Source organism: Pituophis catenifer, unplaced genomic scaffold, assembly GCF_029215685.1.
Source record: "Pituophis catenifer annectens isolate HBS135680 unplaced genomic scaffold, rPitCat1.0.hap2 SCAF_2, whole genome shotgun sequence".
In the NCBI taxonomy this organism is placed as follows: domain Eukaryota; kingdom Metazoa; phylum Chordata; class Lepidosauria; order Squamata; family Colubridae; genus Pituophis; species Pituophis catenifer.
The window spans coordinates 134,134,393-134,158,984 of NW_027256882.1; the positions used below are offsets into that span (position 1 = coordinate 134,134,393).

General features: G+C 36.0%; 1 protein-coding gene across 1 annotated transcript in view; it reads right to left on the minus strand.

The window, feature by feature from the left end:
- Positions 1–1,088: 1,088 nt before the first annotated feature.
- Positions 1,089–24,592, minus strand: part of TMEM104 (transmembrane protein 104) — a 66,189-nt gene continuing 42,685 nt past the window's right edge. The window contains exons 9-10 of the mRNA XM_070934640.1: positions 16,105–16,198; positions 1,089–2,258 (exon numbers count right to left, since the gene is read on the minus strand). Of these exons, the coding sequence (XP_070790741.1) occupies positions 1,498–2,258; positions 16,105–16,198 (855 nt within the window). The 3' untranslated portion in view covers positions 1,089–1,497. The remainder of the gene's footprint in view (positions 2,259–16,104; positions 16,199–24,592) is intronic.

Consider the following 24,592-nt stretch of genomic DNA (forward strand, 5'->3'; position numbering starts at 1 on the left):
AGGGAGTTGTCTTTAAGTAGCTGAATGCCTGTCATGTAGAAGGGGAATTGTTTCTATTTATTTATTCATTAAACAAATTTATATGGCCGCCCATCTCACAGGAAGTGATGCTAGGTAGGGTACAGCATTGTTCAAAGTTATTTCAGAAGACAGAATGGCAAACAATGGAAGGAATTAGTAATGGGTTGTCTGAAATTCCTTATAGTAGGAGCTGCTCAACAATGGAACAGATTCCTTCAGATGATGACTGACTTCACAAGAGGTGTTTACACAGTGTGGAATCATGCCCTGGGTTGGCATTGGACTCAACACTCTCTAAAGTCTCCTTCAACCTTTACATTTTATGATGTGATCATCAGTTTAAGGAGAGAGAGAAATGAGACTGGACTGGAGTTCATGATTTAGCAAGAATCAGGAGGCATCGTCTGCAATATTCTGATAGAAGATGGAATGGCTGCCAGAACAAGTCTCTTTCCACTTTCTATAGTCCCTCCCCACCCCTAAATTTAGACAATTCTTTAAATAGATTTAGTCATAACATACTGCATTAAGACAATTATCAGCTGCTCTCCACTTTTATCAAAGTAGTCCTTCAGTAAGTAATCAACATTTTCACATCCATACAGAAAGCACAGGGCCTGCCCTGCTGCTGTGACACTAGCATGATTCCGTTAGCAGTATAAAGAAAAAAACAAAGCATTATACTGGGAAACATTCCTTATTACTTATTAAGAGTATTAAGAGATGGCTTTGTAACAACCAAGTGTATATAATTCATGATAGGACTTCTTGCTCAGACCCATATTGTATATAAACAATTGAGGAGGGAAATATCAAAGATAAAATAGCAACAAAGCTTAAAGCTTGGCAAGTTTCAGTCTCAGGACTGCATTATATGAAACAAGGCAATATGGAAAGGCGTTGGAAAGGCTGAAAAACAAATGGGGAAAACAATCAAAGCAAGACTAGGGGAGAAGGGGAAGTAGTGGGGCTCCTCTACCCATTCCAGAGTGCTTAGGTTGCCACATACATCATGCAATATTAAGTTATGAAACCAAGTTCCATCAGTTGCTTTCATTTTGCTCCTAATATTCAATGCATTGGCAGGATAGAAAGCCACTTCAAAGAAATATGAATGATTACGGAAGCAGATCTTAGTAAGTCAGATCTTGCTTGAGTCATTGGCTATTGGCTTGACTACTAAAGTAAAACTTTTAGTAAAATTGGTCTTTTCCATCACGTGAGGGATTAGATGCATATCCAACAGTCTCTGACATCTTCTGATAGAGAGGAAAATACCCTGCTTAAAAAGTCATAGCAGCCTGATGTAGGATAGAGTCCAATTTGTGCATGAAATGGAAAATCAGAATCTGAAAGGTAACTGAACAAGTAGCAAGGTGCCTCAAATGAGCATCAAGCTCAATATTGTATTAGTAGTTTAAAAGTAGTTTAATCTTAAATTAGCTTAAAAATATCCTTATTAGGTGCATTGCTCCATCAGTTTTTTGTTTCACTCAAAATGATATTTGCAGTCACAAACAAAAAACAAAAAAGTCCCCAGAGCAGCACAAACCCAATCCAGAAGGTGTGCCGGAAAGGGGACAAATGTTTATTGAGTGTGCTATTTCTAAAGGTCGTTTGTGTTTCTTTCCGACTATAGTATGCTAAAAAAGCAGGAATGATGTACTGGATCCCATTTCCAGCATAGGCGCCAGTGATTCCTACCAAGGATTCCAGATCATGAGTACAGAAAGCCACAATAATTGGAGGAATTAGTGTGATGACTGGGAAAAAAATCCTGTCCACGACCCATGGGTAGGTTCCCCCTTCCCGGTGGAAGAGAGTTTTCCAATTATTTCTTAGAGTCACAGCAATTATAGGAAAGTTTGTACTGATGGTGAAGACAGGGAAGAGTCCCAGGAAGTAGCGGATAAACGCAATGCTGACAATGTCACAGTTTGTGAAGTTGAGTGTGTACATGTCCATTAGAGTCCCATTGCGGAAACAATAGATAGCAGTAAAAGACAGAAGGCTGTAGAAACCCAGGATCAAGACGTAATCCAGCAGGACTAGCTTGTTAACATGCTTCTTCTTAGAGATGGGAGTGATGAGGGATGGCAGGGAGTGCTGACACATGAAGGAATAAACGCAGACTCCAAAGAGATTCCGTACTCCTGAGAGCTGAGCCAGAGGGGGGTGACCTTCCCCTTGACCTTTGGCGATGCGTAGGAGGGCCACAATGATCATGATGATGAATGCTGAAACAAAAAGGGGTGAGGGAAGGGAAGGGAAGAAGAGAAAAGGAACAGAGTTAAGTCAGAGACGTAGGCAGGATCCTAACTTTTGGAACTTTTCCCCTCTAATCTTTGCTGGATCTTTCCTAGTCTATAGCTGAAGGGACAAGGAAAAAATACTCATCTGGTTAAAGCTGCTCCATGAATAGAATAGAATAACAGAGTTGAAAGGGACCTTGGAGGTCTTCTAGTCCAACCCCCTGCTCAGGCAGGAAACCCTATACTATTTCTGACAAATGGTTATCCAATCTCTTCTTAAAAACTTCCAGTGTTGGAGCATTCACAACTTCTGGAAGAAAGTCATTCCTCTGATGAATTGTTCCAACTGTCAGGAAATTTCTCCTTAGTTCTAGGTTTCTCTCCTGGATTAGTTTCCATCCATTGCTTCTTGTCTTGCCTTCGGGTGCTTTGGAGAATAGGTTGATTCCCCTCTTCTTTGTGGCAACCCGAGATATTGGAAAACTGCTCTCATGTCACCCCTAGTTCTTCTTTTCATCAAACTAGACATACCCAATTCCCGTTCTTTATATGTTTTAGTTTCCAGTCCCCCAATCCTCTTTGTTGCTCTTCTCTGCGCTCTTTCTAGAGTCTCAACATTTTTTTTAGGAGTTATGAGTCATGAGGAGTTATCAGTACGTAAACAACCCACCTGATTGTACTGAAGATTGAAAAAGGGTTATATAAGGCTCTGTTTAGACGCTTCTAAATACTACTATTTTTTTTCTCAGGAGTCCCTACTTCACCTTTGAATTGTACATGAATGTACATGGTCCCTTTATTTGAGGGTTCTTGTCTCGTTGGTGCTAATAAAGTTGCATGAAAGAAAACTTCTTAACATAAGCATATACCACTTCGGATGAAAGGTCATTTGAAAAATGCCTCTGGCAGCGCAAGAGTACATGCCCTGTGGTTCAGGGCAGCATTTGTTAAATTTTTAAAAAACTGACAGGACAGGAATTCTTGCAAATGGAATAAAGAAATCACCAGCATTGTTCTGAATCAACAAGAGTCAAATTTGCTGCCTCTGGCTAACTACAATCACAACAAACTTGGGTAAGTTATCATTTATTGTGCGTTCTATTTTCTATTATTTTTCTCTTTCTTTTTTGCATAAAAATGCATACACCTTAGAAGATGTACCACTGTAGTTTATTGTTTCATAATAAAATATTTCACTCTAAGGAACTAGCTCCCCCTCAGCTCCCACCTGGATTCTTTCAGTACTGATTTTCATCATGTTCACCCAATGTGAGCAGACTTCTGTCTTACAGAATTTACTTTTTTTCTTCATGAGAATTTCAAGACCTACCAATTGTAGGGACAAGGTGGCTCAACTCAAAATACCACAAATAGAATTAAGGTGCAGTGAGTTACTGAACATAGACGTTAGGCTCTGGATTTGATTTCAATAATGTGTGAGCTTTCACAAAAATCCATTTCTGATTACTGCCTCCCCAACCTTCTGTTAGTCACTTGGTTTAGTTAATGTAGCAAACCTAAGGAAATCAGACTACAGTATTTTCAAAGTTTGCTCTCCATCATCTGTATGTTGGAGGCAAGGTATTTACTCCACACTTCAAAGTGGCTCATTGTTTCAAGATCACAAAGGCATCCCATATAACCCAGGTCAAATCCACCTCTATAAAAATCTTAACTGTAAACAAAACTTAAAGCTAATTTTCTTAGGATTCATAATGACATGTTTCCAATAACTGTTAATAGTGTTTAGAGTCACTTTTAACCCGAAGACTCCATTTTCTTTTTTTTTAAAAAAACAATCAAACTGCAAAATATAAATAGGGCTGTTGCTGTTTTAAATCTGTTTTGAATCTGAAGATGAAATGTACTACAGGTCATAAGTTACTTCAAAACAGCAGAGAACCCAGTAAATAGCTCAAAATATGAAAGCTGAAATTAAAGAATGAGTTCTATAACTTGTGCAGAAAAATTAATAAGAGTCAACAACACAGAACACAGACATAAAAAAAACCTAGCTGGCACAAATTCCTAGCTATACTTATCTACCTGTTTCTAAAAACAAAAATAAAAAACAACAAAAAACAGAAGCTTCCGAATGTAAATATTCTGCCACTTCAATTACTGCTTCAACTTCTGCAGCTTCTTGGAGAGGCTCCTGGGGGCATAAAAACTCTGTTCCTTATCCAACAACTTTGTTATAAAAAAACTAAACATGTCTTTATCCAAAAGAGAAAGCAGTTGGGTATCTGGCACTGAATACTGTATTTGACAAAGGGCTATTTCACAGTTGCAGACTGTGAATCTTTAAGTCTGCATTCTGGCATGCAGACTATATTCATAATATTCCATTTTATTTTACTTCTACTACAGCCCAAAAGCAGAGTAACAAGGAACAGATGTCTGTGCCTGCAAGGGGAAAGTGTCCAAATACCAGCTTCTTCATGCTGGTACCTCATCAGGAACCACAGAATTGTGTCCTTAATTTGAAAATTGCTCTGCAATATTTGTATAATTTATGAATGGAAAAATCTGCGTGTCCAACCAGATCTGATAGGGTGGGCCGACTTCATGTCCTTTCCTTTAAATGTTGTCACTTCATGGGACTAAGATTGTGTACCTTCTCCACAGCAGCCCCTGTTCTGTGGAATATCCTTCCCCCTCAGATCCAGCAGGCTCTTACACTCTTCGCATTCTAGAAGTCTAAAAAGCTGGTTCTTCCCAGGAGTATTGGGATACAGTGAGGCTACAGTCCATTGGAACTTTGGTGGTCTGTTGCCTTTGGAGAGCCAGGATTCCTTCTCTTTTCTTAACCCGAGTTAATATCTACTAGCTACTTCTTCCCTTGTTTTAATTCTGTACAAGGCATAAACTATATTTAGTGGGTTTTTTTTTTTTTTTTTTTTGCTGTTACTTCCACAAGGATTCCATGTTACACCACAGACAATGTTCATATGAAATAAAATAATGCCTTCCTCCAATAAAGTAATTTTGGTTTGCACCGGAAAAGGTATCTTTCGCAATGGTTCAGTAAAATATAAAATAAGAAAAGTTAAATTAGAATTCCTCAGCTCCTATTTTTTCTTACAAACTGAATGGTCTTTGGTGCTTTCTGAACTTGCTTGTGCAAGCAAGCTCAGAGAGCACCAAGGACCCCTCATGTCAACCCTGAGCTACAAATATTCTTCTTTATTAGTTCTTACAAACCGCTATAACATCATTTCATTACAGAAGGAAGATTGAATCCTGGTTTTCATTTTCCAAATCCAACTGTCTATCCATGGGATCATAAAGTTTTTGGGAATATATTATGTTAACATATTCTACATGGAGAAAACAGCTTTTTCTGTTTTGGAGATTTTTTCCCCCCTTTGTTGAAGAAAACAACCTTAAAGCTCAACCTGTAACAGTTACAAGTCTCTTATTGCTTCTAAAGACAATTATGTACAAAAGCTCTAAATCACCACCGGAAAGGTACAAAGCTCTTCAAATTATCTAGAACTCTCACAAAGACATAAAATATTATCAGTAAGGCAGCAAGAATTGCAAGCTCACACATCCTGACAGGAGTAGGACAGCAGGCGCAATACCAAATGGTAGCTTCAAAGAAAGATCAAGTAAGACAAGTTAGTCTTTTCAGAAAATGCAAGTGGAAAATATCTAAGTCTTTATTTGGAGAAGAGAGTTTGATTTATGGTACATAGTCCCATATACACTGCTGGAATTTAATTATATTTAACTATAAGACCTCTGTACCTCTTCTGCTGCTGGAGAGTGAAACAATATATCTCTACTCTTTCTGTTCATTCAAGGGTGAAGATCTGACCTATATCCTCCCAAAGTTCCCTTTATCAGGTAGAGACTGTTCACTATTTCCCATAATAGAAGCATGTGAGTATCAGTGGTTGCCCCAGCAAACACAATCTTTCCAAACCCTTTGGTTTAAAGTCACCTAGCAACTTTATACAGTAGTGGCCAAAATTGTGGAAACCTTTTGGGAAAAGTGTATTTTTGAAGTTTCATGGCTAATAACAACACTTTTTTTTTTTTTTGGAGTTTCAAGATAATCATATTCCACTGCTGGAATGGCCTGGGAATAGCCCAGACCTTAACCCAATTGAAAATCTATGGAGCCGACTAAAGAAACTTGTTAGTCAGAAGCGATCCAGCAATAAAACCCAGTTAATAGAAGCAATCATTCAATCTTGGTTTCACAATATAACAACTGCAGAACTAAAAGACTTGGTTCACTCCATGGGAAGATGTCGTAAGGCCGTAATTCATGCTTAAGGTTACCCAACTAAGTATTAACTGGCGTGATATTTTTTGTATATTTTGTTTTTTTCTATGGTGATAATTTTTGTAATATTTTGTTTTTTCTACTTTTCTTCTTTATACTGTAACTGCTATTCTAATAGCAAAACCTTCATAAAAGTTATTGCATTACATTCTTGATTATCTTATCTTTCCATTGATATATAATTTTATGGTACTACTCCCCCCAAAAAGTGGAGTTATTAGCTAATTTTAGAAAATACACTTTTCCCAAAAGGTTTCCACAATTTTGGCCACTACTGTATATAGCATTCTCAAGGTCACTTTCAGGAGGCAAGTCACCAATCACTCAGGTCTAGCTTGAACTCACCAGTTTGGGAATAATTCTGATGTTCACTTTGTATCATTTGAATTTTTTTTTTTTTTTTAGAGAGAATGCATTATTTCTGTGCTGGAAAGGCAGGGCGAGACTTAGAGACCACAGGCAACAGTGAATTAATACTTTACAGAATCTATAGAGTTAGAAGAGGCAATTCACGCCATCAAGTCCAAATCTTTGCTATATGTGGAAAGCTGTATAAAGATATCTGTGACTGTAGCTGTCCCTTGTCCAGCCTCTACTGAACAAATCCAGTGATGGGGAAACCCACCAATTTTCTAAATTGGTTCCACTATCTAAATGCTTCTTCTGTTAGAAAAAATGTTCATACCATTTACAATACCTGGAATCTGCCTTCATATAATTAGACCCATTATTCTGCATCTGTCCCCTAGGATTTTCTACTGCCATAAGAATATGTCTGCTCTACTCAGAGAATATGTCTATTTTACTCTTCTTATTCTACTCTTCTACAATATGATATGTTGTTTGAATGATATGAATGCATGCATAACTTTGCATCTGTGCAGTTAAATGGTTTGTATCTGGTAACTGATTTATGACATTACCATAAGTCCAGATTTTTTTAAAAATGAATTCATCAACAGATATGCAACAGAAAACTCGCCCACAAATAGACATACACCATTATTTTTATATGAGAATTATTTGTAACATCTGACTCCATTTTTGTATAGCACACATGAACAAAATGCAAACTGCCTATAATGAGTCTCGAAACTTTTCAAAACAAGTTATGGTTAGTGCTCTCTGAGCTTGGTTATTTTCTTGCAGACTTTTCATTATCCAAAGTAGGTAACATTATCAGGGCTAGTTATTTTTAAAATATGCAAAAACATCACTAAAATATTAGCTCTTTTTTTTCCTCTAGGAGTGATCTGGTTTACCTTATATTTTATAAGCTGTAAACCAAAGGTTTTGCTGGAAATGTTCATTTTTTTTCTGATCTACAATTCACAAAAGCCTGATGCAATTCAAGATATTTAGCAATTATCTTAGTAATTTCTTTCCGAGTGAAGTGGATAATGGGAACATCTTCTTGCTTGTGGTGCAGGTACTGCAAAGCTGAATATTCATATGCTAAATTTATCTTTCTGTCCTGAAAGGCAGCAAGATGAAGACAATGCTCCAAAACCCAGTTATGTCCGACAATAAATCAAAACAAAGAGGGTAATAACTCTTGAGGACCCAGTTTGTGGGGGCAATAAGCTAACTTTGTATAAATATACAAAAGTATGAAGGCTATTGCTTAATGCATTGTAAGCCGCCTTGAGTCTCCGGAGAAGGGAGGCATATAAATCAAATTTTTTTTAAAAAATAATAACAAGTATTAAAGCTAGGATTTTGGTGGCATATGGGACATGCCCTGTTCATCTAACTTCAGGATCCTCAAGTAATGGGAAAGAATACAAACATTCAATTTTATGAAAGTTAACTATGAAGTCAGTGAGTATTACTAGCTATTCCTCTTCAAATAAAAAATGTTAAAATACTTATCTACATATGTCTTTATTAGAAAATTGATAGAACTTTCAGTTTGTCTAAAAAATAAGCTGCATCTGTAATTAAATGCTGAATACATGTGATTTAAGAAAATAAATAGCATGCTAGATATTTTGGGGTATAATTCTACTTCTAGAGTGTTATATAACTGGAGACAAATTTTATATGGGAGCCCTTAATTGTTGGACGTAGGGCAACATAAAATAATTATATGTATGCAGAAAGAAATAAACTGAAAAATCCAGAGAAAATAAAAGAAATAAAGGTGAAAAATGAAAACAAAGAAAACAAGCAGTATAAGAAATGGCTCTACAAAGTATCATCAAGTTTAAAAAAAAAAGTACACATATTTTCAATGAAAGGAAAAACAAATTCTGTTAAGACTGTCCTGCCGCACAGGTTTGATGCTTCTCCAAATATACCTTTTTTCAATGTTCACTTAGTTTTCTTTCTCACTTTACTTTCACATGCCCCCTCAAGATTATTATAATTAAAAATAAAATAAATGGAGAGGTGGCATCTGCAAAGCAACATCTGCCTCTAGCATCCCATTTATTTGCAGGGGTTGTTTTTGTCCTTTCTGGGATATCACAGAGCATTTTGGGAGAGGAATTGAGCAGCATGTCTAGCTTTCTCAAAAATGCCAATTAAGAATCCACCAGATGTTGTATTCTTCCTCAAGCACTTGACACAGTACTTTGGCAATTCTAGAAACAACTCTAGAAGTTTATAGAACAACAGAGCCAATGTCAAAAGGACTTAAAACAGACTGAAAGGATGATCCTGAGGTGATCCTACGTTATAACAAACATGTAGAGGAGTAGATGAAAATTAAGATTTCTATTTTCAAGCCTTTTAGCAATTCTACCTTGTTCTGTGTCACAAATTGCACAGCTCGGAATCCTTAATATTAATCAACAGAATATATCTTATTCTAGTTGTCATTGCTACAAACAATCTAGATTAGATCAGAGCATAAAATCATACCATATCATCATGATAGAAAGGGAGGAGCCTAAACCACATTGCTCTCTTGATCCAATTTAAAACCATTTGTTTAAGCAAACAACTATTAACCATTTTGACACATTTATGACAGAGCTATCTATCAGTACTGGCTCCTGGCGTGACACATATTCCCTTCAAAGCTGAGAGTCAATATTCTAGAGCATAATGATAATGAATCACCCTCTTTAAATATGTGCTTCTTGCTTCATTTTTCATGAAAAAAGTAGCAGGATTTTAGTGGGAAGAAGAATCTTGAGGGAAAGAGAAGGCAGGTGAGACCAAATCATGATCTCTCTGGAAAAATTCTCTTTCAAATATATTTTATGGAAAGGAAGGCTCTTTGGCTCACAACAGGCTGTCTCTTATAACAAAGGTCTTCAGTACTTTAGAGTGATAGACTTTACAAACTACATCTTAAAATATGAAAAAAGGCCTGTTTGAAATTTGCTAAGTTCATAAGGCTGATTATGTATTACTGTACTTAACTGATCAGGTTAAAGATTGTAACACTGGAATTAAAACTGATTTTAGAAATTACTTACAAAATTTCTCTTCAAAGTCTACAACATCTGAGGAAAAAAAAGCATCTTAATTAAATTAAAATTGGAACCAAATATTTCTCTTTGTATTTTATACGCACATTCATGTGTGATATTACCACCAACGGATGTAGAAGAATTTTCATCTTTCTTTCATCTGGAACTGGATTCTAGATACTTTGCTCGTCAAAAATCTCCTACACAAGCAAAATCCAGTAGAATGTTATCTTCTCCACTGTACAGAAAAATCACAGAGGTCTAAAGTACTAGCTGACAGATCCCCTGTGGCTTTTGAAAAAACCTTTAAAGGCCTTTCTGGAATGCCCATTAGGCTCCTTCCAGGAAAAAGCAGAAGTTGATTTTAAAAGCAGGGTGGGCCTTTTCATTTTTTAAGCTGCAAAAGTTTTATATCTATCAGGAAAAAATCCTACTACATTTCCTGTCCTGTACAGAGATTTTGTCCAGTCTTCAGAAAAATCCTACAGGTGGTCCTTGACTAATGACCACAACTGAGTCCAAAATTTCAGGTGCTAAACTGAGACAGTTAAGCAAGTTTTGCCCCATTATATGACCTTTGTTAAGTGAATCACTGCACTTGTTAAGTTAGTCACACGATTGTTCAGTGAATCTGGCTTCCCCATTAACTTTGCTTGTCAGAACGTCACAAAAGGGAATGTTACATGACCCTGGGACATATCAACCATCATAACTATGAGTCAGTTGCCAAGTGTCCGAATTTTGATCACGTGATCATGAGAATGCTGCAACTGTTGTGTGAAAATTGATAATCTTTTTTCAGTGCCGTTATAACTTTGAATGGTCCCTAAACAAACTGTTGTAAATTGAGATCTACCTGTACTAATAAGTATCAGAGACAAAACCTTCCTTCATAAACTTGAAGCTGACTCTAGAAAAAAAACAGAATTATTTTAGGCTTAACATCTCTACTGTAGAATGAACACCATTGACAAAACAATATCCCATTTCCCCAAAGCCCTATTTTCCTTTTGAGGGTTGAAAGGCCCTGGGGTAAAGAAAGACTAAGAAGCAAGCTGGCCCTATTCTACCCTACCAATCATATTGATACTATAAAATGGAGAATATTTCAATTCTGTATCTGTGAAAATATGTTCTTCTCTCATCACATTATTTATGAGAGCTACTCTTGTCCTCTCTGCAAGGATCAAGAAAAATGGTTTTACGTGGGCACATATAAAACCTTTATGAGCTACAGATACCAGTTAAAATCCTAAACATACATAAGTAGTAGTATAGCCTTTATTATCATTGTACATCATCTATACAATAAAATTGGTTAAGATGGTTCAGGCTTCTCTATAACCAATACCGGTATATGTAAATTAAAATCTAAGGAGGAATAAATCATACAAACTTTGCATGAGCACTCAGCCTTTTTTCCACTTCATCTGGATAAAATGTAATGATATAGACAGATTAATGTCATTAACTTAATAACAGATTTTATATATCATTATATTAGCCGTGGCTCTAAATATTGAAAACAGTTCTCTCCAGTCCCAATTTGCATAACAGTAAAACTGATTCAGAGGTGGGTCAGTTAGATACATTTTAATTTCAAAATACATGATGGCCACAGCTAAGAATTCAAAGTCTATACAACAACAGTGATGTAAAAGTACTGATTTTTAGCTGTCACCATGTGCAAAGTAAGCTTTTCAGAGGCACCGACTATTGTGAATCTCAATTACACCAAAAACCAGATGTGATTACTAATAACAATAGGTTTACCAAACTCTATTTCATTTTAATAAAATCCAAATTCAGATTCTTGCTGAAAGTGCCTGGAATATGTTGCATCCTCATGCCTGTCACTTAATCTGATGTGAATGTTTATATATTGTGCACTTGGTTCTGAAACAGCTACAAAACCCAAATCTATTTCTAAAATGGCCAGTTTGCCAGAGAAACCAACTTGGATAAGTGTCAAAGCCTGGAGTCTTTTAGAAACATAAGAATAATATATATGTATGTTTTAAGCTTTTGACTTTGAAATTGTTTTCTGAACTCAGTTTATTGTTAAATCAAGAATAATGATGGAGTTCACTCATTATGCTAAACCATGATTTAATGAAAACATCATAATGATTAGGATCATACGGAATGTTAAAACATAAATTGTGATTCCTTAAATGAGTTCACACAACACACTATGACAAAATTAAGCAAATCTCTTTGTGTTCAACATGGCATATGAAGCCAGCTTTTCCTCTTAATGATGAAATGAACTTTTTTCCTTAGGGCTCGGATTTATTTCTTCACTGGGCTTCTACATTCTACAAATACATTCTACAAATGAATTTAAGAGTACATTTTAATTTTTCTTGTGTTTAGAAATAAGTAATAAAACTCTAATTTACCTTCTTACTTTCATGTGGTATACAAAAAGTCAGAAGTAGACTGATTTAATTTTGTAACATAAAAGAATTTTTGAAGTCTGAAATATAATTGACACAAAGGAGAGAAGTATGGGGAAGCTTTATAAACTAACTGGATCAAACACAATCAACTATTTTAGTTAATACATCTTTAGGGCTGATTTTGCATAAGGATAACCTTATACCATATGTATTAAACTACTGTCCACTGTATTTTTTTCTGATGTAATCATAGAGAACTTTATACCATATCAGCTTATATCATTTCAGCAGTCCTTAAAATGCTGATTATTAAATCCTACCTGTTTTCTTGCATAAAATACTGAATTTTAATTAATTCCTGCATCCACAATACAATGCATCTATTTATATTTTGTTAAAAGATATAACATCAATTTTAATAAATCACTCCCATTGTTCTAGGAGACTTTCTACTTAAAAAACCTCTGCCACCTGGGAGAGAAAATATTGATGGTGTGGCAACCATTTTGCTGCCAAACAGAATGTCCAATTCTTCTGTTGATCTAGCACCAGGTACACAAACTCAATGTAAATTCTTGAGAGTCTTACTGCAATCCCACTCTTCTTGAGCATATGGTTTATGTAATTTATACAGTCAAAACCGAGGAACCTTGTCTCTACTCTACATATCCAAGATTCATAATACGTAACTGTTTAACTTGTTCATCCACAAGTAAGCTACGGATGATAAATGTCACATTATGGACTAACTGCAGTTAAAACACCAGTACTAAGTGACAAATGGAGTCATTGTATGATCCAGGAGGAGGGCAACCAAGGGCAGAATGACTGAATGCCATGGAGGCAGCTAAGAGGTGGCAGAGACTTTGGGAGCAGGCAACTCCAACAAGCGTGGAGTAAGCTAATTGATTCATAAGAGTGTTTGGTTATATTAAAAATAAATGACCACCCCAGGTTTGGCTTGTAGGACAGTACTGGGAAATGACAGGAATTTAGGGAGGAAATTAACCCTTAAGATGAAAAAGTCCAATTTATGTTCCTTTCATATTCTTTCTGCACGTATTTGCTATTCCTTAGATATCTTTCTAATTTTTTTGCATACAAGCTACCGGAGTTCATTAGGAAGTTCTGTTCATTGTTCAGTTTGATTATAACACTGAAATATATTGGGCAACCTGAGAACAATTTGAAACACATTTGAGACTGGCATTTCTTCTATGGTATTATGGCACTGAAATAAAGTCCCAGGCTGAATTTAGCCACACCTTGCCTACTCATATCTCAGCAGCTCTGAGGATCCTTCTTTTCTATTCCAAGCATCTCTAGTAAAAGGGATGAAAAAGCCATTTCCTTGAGAACCGAAATAATTTTGGGTTACAGGAACATACAGTGTAGCATCCCTGGATGGGAAACAGCCTGGGAAATTTTTTATTTTAAACTAGGAAGTTCTACAGCCTGAAAAAAGGATTCAAAACCCTGATTTAGAAAAAATCAATATATAGAAAAATCAAAGATTTATGGAAATCAAAGGTATATTGTTAGCATATTCTTTGCAAATTAATACAAGTTAAGTCTGGCAAAGAACAAATTCTTTATGATCAGTCATGCCCAACAAATATCGATTTTGTAACACCAAAACAATTACCTAAGATATTTTTTTTCAATTATATCAAATTTGGTATGATAACATTTGGTTTAATTGCAAACAGCTGGTGACCTTAAAGAGTTACATATGTGTTCAGGATGAAACATTGAGACTAGATTTGTGTATTTCATGACAGATTTTAAGAAGCATACAAAAATAAACCAAAAAATTGATGAACAGTAGCACTGTCTCTTTTATTATGATGGTAATATATTCAAATAATGAGTTAACCATAGATAATTGGGATATTATTAGCATCTTGATCTCTTTGATTCTGGGTTTAATAATGCCCATTAAAATCTCTCTTGGGGGGAGGGGACTATCTAAAATATGATTATGTCCCAAGGGAGTGAAGGAGAGCATGACTGACTGACTGACTGAATAAGTGGTTTTTCCACTACATATTTGCTTAATAGCTGGTCTCAGTGGAAAAGTCCACTATGCATGCATATATGTACAGAAAGATAGTTGAGAATACCTTTTGAAGCAGCCACATAAAACTTGTAAAATATTATTGCTTTAGTATTCCAATAATAAAGAAAGGTTTTGCAAAGCACGTGTTTATATGCTTTGCAAAACATCTCTTTTGAGTTCTTTGCAGTCCTGGTAATGACTGCTACTCATTCATTCAATTACAGAAACAAAGTTACTTAATTTCATATTTTATTATTGTATCTTATTTTAGCAAGTTTTCTCTCTGGTAACGCTATACTTCAAGCTAGGGCATACAAAACTTTTGCCAGACCTATACTTGAATATTGTTCACCTGCCTGGAACCCTCACTGTATTTCAGGCATCAATACATTAGAGAGGGTCCAGAGATATTTTACTAGAAGAGTACTGAAATCCTCTGCTCAAAATAAAATTCTCTATAGCACCAGGCTTGAAATTTTAGGCCTCGATAGCAAATCGAGGCCTAAATCTAAAATTTGTTACTACCGGTTCTGTGGGCGTGGCTTGGTGATGGTGGGGGTGTAATGTGACTGGGTGGGCGTGGTCAATTTTTTTTTTTACTTTTAGAACCATTTTTTTACATGTAAAACCATGTAAAAAAATGTTTTCCAAAGGCTCTGACGATCCCAGCGGGGTTGCCTGATCGTCAGAGGGTTTTTAAAAAACCCTCTGCCATCAGGCAACTCAGCTTGGATCGTCAGAGCTTGGCTCGTCAGAGGCATTTAAAAGAAAAAAAGCCTCTGATGATCGCGCGGCTCAGCTGGGCATGGGGGGCGGGGGTAGGGATTTTTGCTACCAGTTCTCCGAACTGCCCGCCATCGCTATCTACTCGCCCGAGCCGGTCCGAACTGGGAGCATTTCACCCCTGCTCGATAGCCTCAAACTATGTCGTCTACGTTCTGACCTAAGCTTAGTTCATAAGATTATTTACCAAAACGTCCTACCTGTAAATGAGTACTTTAATTTCAACCGCAATAACACAAAGGTTATCAATAGATTCAAACTCAATGTAATTCGCTCTAATCTTGATTGTAGAAAATATGACTTCTGCAATAGAGTAGTAAATGTCTGGAATACTCTACCTGATCCTGTTGTTAGTCTCTCTAATCCCCATACCTTTTACCTTAAACTGTCTACCGTGGACCTTTCATGTTTTTTAAGAGGTCCCTAAGGAGGCGTGCATAAGCGCACCAGCGTGCCTACCGTCCCTGTCCTACTGTTCCCATTCATATGTACTCATTTTATGTGTTTATGGCTATGTTTTGCTTATTTATTTCCTTTTATTTGTGCCAATTTTTTTTCATGTGTCCATGTCTATGTCTATACTGTTACTTGTTTCCTTGTACTTGTTGACAAATAAATAAATAAATAAAATAAATAAATAAATAAATAATAAAATGAATATCATGAATTGCTCTGGTTTTTAAGAATTATGCCCTGGTCAGAGGAGAATTTCTATGGTGTACCCATTAAGCCATCATCACAACTGCAATGTAAGTGAAACAATAACATACATTTTTGTAATAACAACACAGAACGGTATTTTTCCTCCCTCTATCTTCCCACAGCTAGCCAAATCCAATATGGAAATATCTGAGACTTGTACACTTACCTAACCACCTCATTAGCGATGTCACGATCTGAAGATATTTAGTTTTCTGCACATTAAAAAAGGTGAAAGGGCCCAAAAGAAGAGTAAATGCTGCCTGGAAGAAAAACAATTGAGAAAACAATGCCGATTAGGAAAACCAGCTTCCTGATAGAAATATAAAGAGTTCAGTAAAATACAGGTTTACCACTTATTATTCACTTTTAAAAAGAATACATTTGCTTAGTAAACAATTTACTTATTTTTTTATTAAGGTAGAGGCATAATACTAACAGGCTTCATCACATTGGCTACAGCTGATAGACAGTGCTACACAAGTTTCTCTACCTCAGACTATACCTAGTATCCATTATTAATATTTTTTTTGCAAATTTCTCCTAGGAAGAAACAAATTTTGGTATTTTTAGTAAGACTCAAATTTATTCTAAAGTGGTTTATTAAATGTATATCATTAATATTAAAATATGCCATATAGAATACATCATCAGAAAAAGTGATAAATAGCAAACACAAATTCAGAATACCCATTTATGTAGGTGCAAAAGCAGCCCAATATTTCTTGCACATTTCACTGCTGACTTTAAAGAGGTTGTCATGATTAAAATGATTAATCATTCATTATGTTGTTGTTTTAAAATTGACAGAAATGTGGACAAATCCATTTGGGACTGAAGTCTAAAAGAGACGTTATTTTCACTCTGCTTGACTCAATGAATATCACCCCTAATTTGTTATTTGTCCTACTGAATATTCATGTTTTGCCACGTAGGATAGAAGAAAGTGAATGTGTGCATGAGCATGCGTTTCATTTTCATTTGGAAATATATCCCAGGTGCAGTCATGTCTCTCCTTGTTAACCAAGGTGTTGAAAAAAACGATGGGAGATTCAAATTGCACTTTTTTTAAAGTATTTGGTTCAGGAACTCATTTCATGGCCATGTTTTCAAAAACTGACAGTAGTGATGCATATACAGTATTATCAGAATCAATACAGTTTTATGGGATTATCAATAACCTGTTTCCACATTTCCTTTCAAGGGACTTCCAAAATGTTCAGAAATATCTCTTAAAGCATATCATAAACATTTTATAAATTCTCTATATTATTGTTATTATATACACAACAATATGAAATTACAGCTACCAGTTCTTTAACTGGTGTTAGCCTTCATAAGCACTGAGTTCTTCCCAAGAACCTAGGATGTGCAGATCCAAGTCATGTGGCCTTTTGTAATTAATAGATGGAAATTTTGTCAATGTGCAGATTTTCTAAGTGTCATCCAAGGCTTTTTCGTATACCATCCATCCAGTGTACTGATAACCACTGTGACCACAGCCAATTTATGCCATAATCTTTCAAATTTGTGATATTTGTGATACTTGGTGATCTCCAATTCTTTGTCTTCTATTCTACTACCCCTGATATTGTCACATCAATTATCTACATAATAATTATCCATTATTCTTCTTTTCAACCACACTTAAATCTGCTGTTTTATGTGGCAAGACTTTATCGGTTTGTATTTGGAAATCCCACAATATTTTAACCTGCTCATTTTTAATTAATTTTTACAACTATATCTTCCCACTAATTTACATTATTGGGTCATGATAATTTTTCATAATTGATCTGTGCAATCTTCTTGCACGAACTGAGTATATAACCTACTATTTCTTCTTTGCACAACCTGCACTTTGAATCATTTGATGATTTTTTTCACTTCTGGTCTTGATTGCATTAGTTCAAATAGCTTGTTCCTGAGCAGCCAAAATCAATCCTTCAGTGTCTTTCTTTTTTTTTTTTTTTATTCTTCCAATTGTAAGCTATTGCCAAGTTTTATCTTTTCCACTTTCTCCTCCATCTTTTAAAAAAAATTGACCATGTAATGCTTTTCCTTGCCGGCATTTTGTTCATGTATTATTTTGGTATTCAATTTTTTTTTCTGTACATTCAGTAAGTTTCAATTTTTATCTTGCATCAGTCCCCTTTTTTACTGACTTTTAAATAAACCAAATGCATGCTTCACAGTTTGTCCTAAAGTAAATCTCTGCCTCTATTTTTGCAGCGCAGGTATAATCTATCATTATCACTTCAGGGACATAATGCATAACGAATAGTCATCAGTTTTCTTGTTTTTCAATCCAAATTGTCCAGTTCAGCTTGTGTCCAGTTAATAATTCCAAGTGTGCGTCATATCACAGGCTTAGCCCAGGTATTGATAACTTTGATGGTGTTTCCATCATTCAATTTTGTCTTTAGCATTTTTCTCATTCTTTGGATGTATTCTTTATTAATTGGTTTTTAAATTTATCCATGCTTGATATTAACAAAATAACAGAATAACAGAGTTGGAAGGGACCTTGGAGGTCTTCTAGTCCAACCCAGGAAACCCTACACCACTTCAGAGAAATGGTTATCCAGTATCTTCTTAAAAACTTCTAGTGTTGGAGCATTCACAACTTCTGGAGGCAAGTTGTTCCACTCATTAATTGTTCAAACTGTCAGGAAATTTCTCCTTAGTTCTAGGTTGCTTCTCTCCTTGATTAATTTCCACCCATTGCTTCTTCTCCTGCCCTCAGGTGCTTTGGTGCATAAGCTTAACTCCCTCTTCTTTGTGGCAGCCCCTGAGATATTGGAACACTGCTATCATGTCATCCCTGGTCCTTCTTTTCATTAAACTAGACATACCAGTTCCTGGAACCATTCTTCATATGTTTTAGCCTCCAGTACCCACCCTAATCATCTTTGTTGCTCTTCTCTGCACTCTTTCTAGAGTCTCCACAACTTTTTTATATTGTGGCGACCAAAACTGGATGCAGTATTCCAAGTGTGGCCTTACCAAGTCATTATAAAGTGGTATTAACACTTCACGTGATCTTGATTCTATTCCTCTGTTTATGCAGCCTAGAACTGTGTTGGCTTTTTTAGGCAGCTGCTGCATACTGCTGGCTCATATTTAAATGGTTGTCCACTAGGATTCCAAGATCCCTCTCACAGTTACTACTATTGACAAAGGTACCACATATACTGTACCTGTGCATTTTGTTTTTCTTGCCTAAATGTAGAACTTTACTTTTTTCACCATTAAATTTAATTTTGTTAGGTAGCACCCAATGTTCAGGTCTGTCAAGATTCTTCTGTATCTTAAGCCTATCTTTCAGAATATTGGCTAGTCCTGATAGTTTGGTGTCATCTTCAAATTTGATGAATTCCCCATCTATCCCCTTGTCCAAATCATTGATGAAGATGTTGAAGAGTACTGGGCCTAAAACAGAGCCTTGGGGGTACCCCACTGCATACTTCCATGTAGATGCAGTTCCATTGAAGACTACATGTTGAGTGCGGTTGGCCAGCCAGTTACGAATCCATCTGGTGGTGATGCCGTCTAACCCATATTTTTCTATTTTATCTAGTAGTAGATTATGATCTACTTTATCAAATGCCTTACTGAAGTCCAAGTAAATTATATTGACACCATTCCTCTGGTCCATTAATTTTGTCACTTTATCAAAGAATGCAATAAGATTAGTCTGGCATTATCTGTTTTTGACAAACCCATGCTGACTTTTGGTTATTACTTTGTTTGCTTCTAGGTGTACCCTGATTCGTTGCTTATCTTTTCCAGAAACTTCCCTGGTATTGAGGTAAGGCTGATAGGTCTGTAGTTTCCTGGATCTATTTTTTTCCCTTTTTTTAAGATGGGAACTACATCAGCTCTTTTCCAGTCCTCTGGCAGTTCCCCGGTGCTCCAGGATCTTTGAAAGATATAGTTCAGTGGTTCTGAGATCTCATCTGCCAGTTCCTTCAGAATCTTGGGGTGTAATCCATCTGGTCCTGGTGATTTGAACTTGTCTAGGGTAGACAGGTGCTCACTTACCATTTTCTTCCCTATTTTAACTTGTGTTCCTAATCTAATGTCATCCAAGTGTAAAATGCCCAGATAGGTATAATTGTTATTATTATTATTTAGCCTTGAACTAATGATATTAACATTCTAAATTTATTATCTAAATATGAAAAATTCATTTTAAAAGTAATCTTGAAAATTTCCTAAATACCAATAAAATATCGGATACTGATTAATTCTATATGTGTTTTCTATTTAAATAATATAGCCAAATAAGCTGGAAAAAAAATATTCTGCTGCATACAGTCTATTCTGTTGCAAGCCTGTCCTTTTGCAAATTAAAGATAAGATGCAATTCTATATTGTGTCTAGGGAATAAGACAAGTGAATTATCCTGGTAGTTAAGTATATTTATGCATACATGTGAATGCAACGGTTGTGGTATGCTCATTGATGGCATGTATGAATACTTCTGTATGCAGAGTGTACTATGTTGCTGTATAATTTGGCTGAGAATTTACATGAAAAGGAATAATCTGGCATATGGGTATATTGTATTCAGCAATTAATAATAAAAGAACCTTAATATTGTTTAATATCACACATTTGGTTGCTATTATTCATAATTCAAAAGGTGAATTCTCCAGAAATATTGACCCACTTTTCCTGGATTTAAGATTATAACAGTCCTTGTGTGCCTCTGACAAAACCATTTAATCAACTCTGCTTGGAATGAAGGGGAAAAGGTGAATTCCGATTCCCTAAGATAAGGCAACAGAGGAAAACAATATTTAGTGGTAGCGGGATACGCCTGAAGTTTAGTAAGGTGAACAACAGCTTCTCAGCTTCTAGTGTTGTTGGAACAACACTAGAACATCATATAAGCAGCAATGCAGACTACATTCTGAGTGACAGGACGTGTGCTTTGTGGATCAGTGGCTGCAAGAATGTATGTATTTTCATGTAAATCATCTTTACAACCTTTCTTCAAAGATTTCAGGACATGTTTTAAGGTTAAAAACAAATGCAATATTATGAACTCATTTCTGAACTCATTATGAAGAAATGAAGGAATTAAACAATACAGAGTGTTAAGCAGAGGTTACAATAGCATTTTTATCATATTTTTCACTGGTCTATCTTTCAGCTGGACACTCAGCAAGCCATAATAAACACCTCAATATGACAAATCCATAAACAACACAGGTAGCTAATATCACAAGCATTTTCAAAATAGAAAGGAAATATAAAATTCATGAAATCTGGTACCCTTTTGTTGCAGGTAAGATCTGCTCTCCTGTTATACCAAGTCTGAAGATGTGTCCAATGTCTTAAAACTCTTAAACATACAGAAAAAGGCCTCCTATGATCTTCTTTCTTAGCCAATCTATTCCTTTAACCCTAAAAATTAGCTGCATATTTTTCAAGGGATTGCATTTCTGATCTCACAGACCACAAAACTAATCTAATCTCACATTTGATAGGAAAATTTGCCTTTTGCTGCCAGAGAAATATTCTTTTCCTTTTATGTCATTCCTTTTTCTGCAGAACCAAGAATGAAGTTACAATGCAATTGTTAAAAATACTTGTCCAATGGCCATATAAAAATTTAGTAATTTTACCTACATTAAATAGGTATTTTATAGATTGGCAACCATCAGGAAATTAAGTTCCTGAAGAGCCCTGGTGGCGCAGCAGACTAAAGCACTGTTATTAACATCAGCTGCCTGCAATTACTGCAAGTTCAAATCTCATCAGGCTCAAGGTTGACTCAGCCTTCCATCCTTTCTAAGGTAGGTAAAATGAGGACCCGGATTGTGGGGGCAATAAGCTGACTTTGTATAAAATATACAAAAGGATGAAGGCTATTGCTTAACGCATTGTAAGCCGCCCTGAGTCTCCGGAGAAGGGCGGCATATAAATCAAATAATAAAAAAAAAAGTTCCCATGGTCATTTGTATTTACATTCAGATGCTTGACTACTGGTTCATATTTATGACGGTTGCAGTGTCCCAAGATCATGTGATCTGTTTTTGCAACTTACTGACAAGTAAAGTCAATGGGGAAGCCAGGTCCACTTAAGAACGGTGTTACTAATTTAACGACTGCAGCAATTCACTTAACAAAAGTGGCAAGAAAAGTTGTAAAATGGGGCAAAACTGACTTAGCAAATTTCTCACTTAGCAACATAAATTTTGGGCTCAATTGTGGTCATAAGTTAAGGACTACCTTTAACTTTCAATGAATTGTCTCTACAACTAGAGTCAAAAATGAGAAACCAGGAAGAGGCCAAATGATACAGGTAGTCCTCACTTACCAATTGTCTCGTTCAGCAACTATTCAAACTTTTTCAATAGAGTTGACAAAGGTTTATGACTGGTCATCAAATTTATGGCCATCACAAGCATCCCGAGGTCGCATGATCACAGTTCAGGCACTTTGAAACTAATTTGACTTACAATGATCACAGTGTCCTGCTGTCATATGATTGCCATTTATGACCTTCACAACTGGCTTCCAACAAAATAAATTGCTTACTTCCAGCAATAAGTCACAAATTGCAGTCATGTGACACAGTAGTGGGTTCCACTTACCTTTGCTACCGGTTCGGAACCAGGAGTGCGTGTCTGCAATGATGTCCGGGCTGGTGGGCAGAGCCTCCCACTGCTGCCACTACCGGGTTGCCCAAACCAGGGCAAACTGGTAGAAACCCACCACTGATGTGACATCACACTAAATGACCATGGGTGATTTGCTTAACAACTGAAGTGGAAATGATGTCATATGTTAGACATGGTCACTTGATGTTTTTCTTAAGGACCATGTTGTTTAGCGATGGAGTTGCCAGTCCCAACTGAACTATCAACCCTCTCAGGTAACTCCTAGACAGGACACATAATTAGAACGACTAATTCTACTTTATTGTAAGGCTACATTAAATGAATTGGCAAGTCTGAAAATACAAATTTCCTGCCACCACTTTTAACTGTTTGATCCATTTGGGCAGGTCCTTCCTAAGTTTCTCTTAACTAAGTTAAGCCACTGGGGGCTCCTTAGTGCCTTGGTGAGCCTTGGTGGCAAAGCAAACTAAAGCACTGTTAAGTAACACCAGTAACTGTCTGCAATTACTGCAAGTTCAAATCCCACCAGGCTCAAGATTGACTCAGCCTTCCATCCTTTCGAGGTAGGTAAAATGAGGACCCAGTTTGTGGGGGCAATAAGCTGACTTTGTATAAAAAAAAAGAACACCGCTTAGGAGGGGCCGAAAGCCCTACTAAGCAGGTATATACAAAAGTATGAAGGCTATTACTTAACGCATTGTAAGCCGCCCTGAGTCTCTGGAAAAGGGCGGCATATAAATCGAACCAATAAATAAATAAATAAATACTTCTCTTGTCTGATTGCTTCTTAGGCAGCATCTCTACCCTCATTCCCCAAAGTCATCCACACATTCAGTTACATTAAGCGAAGACTACCTGTATATTTATGGTGGAATGCAAACTAAACATTTTGAGTTAACAATGTGTCAATTGATGTTGCTAAACTAATGTTTTAAGCCATAATATGAGCAGCTGTGCAGCGTAAAATTTCTCTTTTTAAATATTTGATCTACAAAAATTATCTGAAGTGTCCTGAAACTTCGTATTACAATGAAGATAAAAAAGGATAATGATTCATAGCCACACTAAGTAAGTATAAAGCTTGTATCAGTGCCAAAAGGAGAATAGCTATCTTCTGTGTCTAGAAATTATAATTCAGATCCCTATTCAATTTTCTTAGGAAAACATGATTGGACTACTAATGCAATCCCCACTGGAAAAAAAAAAGATTAGCCCATAGATCAAAAAGAGGTGAAACAAAGAGACAGACAAGGGATGTGGATAATTAAAGAACAGGTGTTCACAGCAAATTGGAACACACCAAAATCCACCAGCAAAATCTGCAACTTGCTTCAGCTCCATAAAAGGACAGAAAATTGCCATCAACAAAGTTGAAGCATCGGAAACCTACAGTTGAGCACATCAACTGTTATTTAAAGCCACAACAGTCTTCCTCACTGGAGGAAAAAAAGTGCTGTCTGATTTATTGCTATAAGATTTTTTTGAAGTGAACCCTTTTTCGGATTGGAAATCTATCTTACTTTTGCATGATTATTAATTCTGAAGCAAACTTCACCATTAAATTGCATAAGATCATATCTTCAAATACTTCTTTCTCCTAAAAGGTTCTACCATGTAGTTCATTACTAGAATGAATAGTCACAAATCATTGCACCTGAATTATGAATTTTGTTTTCCAGTCTCCTGTATTAAGAAAGAATATTTTGTTCTTCATGCATTTTAAATTAAGCTAAAAGTTTAAAGGAATGCTTGATGAATGCGAATACAAATAACAAATGCTTACTGGTGTATCACACCAGTAAGCATGCATGAATAAGCCTTATCTGAGAGGGGAAAGAGAATGTACTTGATGCTGGAAAAATAATGCCTAAACTTTTTATTCAGAAAGGTTTCATATAAGCACTATTAAAAAGCTCAAAGTGGTTATGTCTAATAATCAGCAGCCAAAAAAACAAAACAAAACAAAACAAAACAAAACAAAACAACAAAACAACCCATACAAGGAAGTAAACAATACCACAC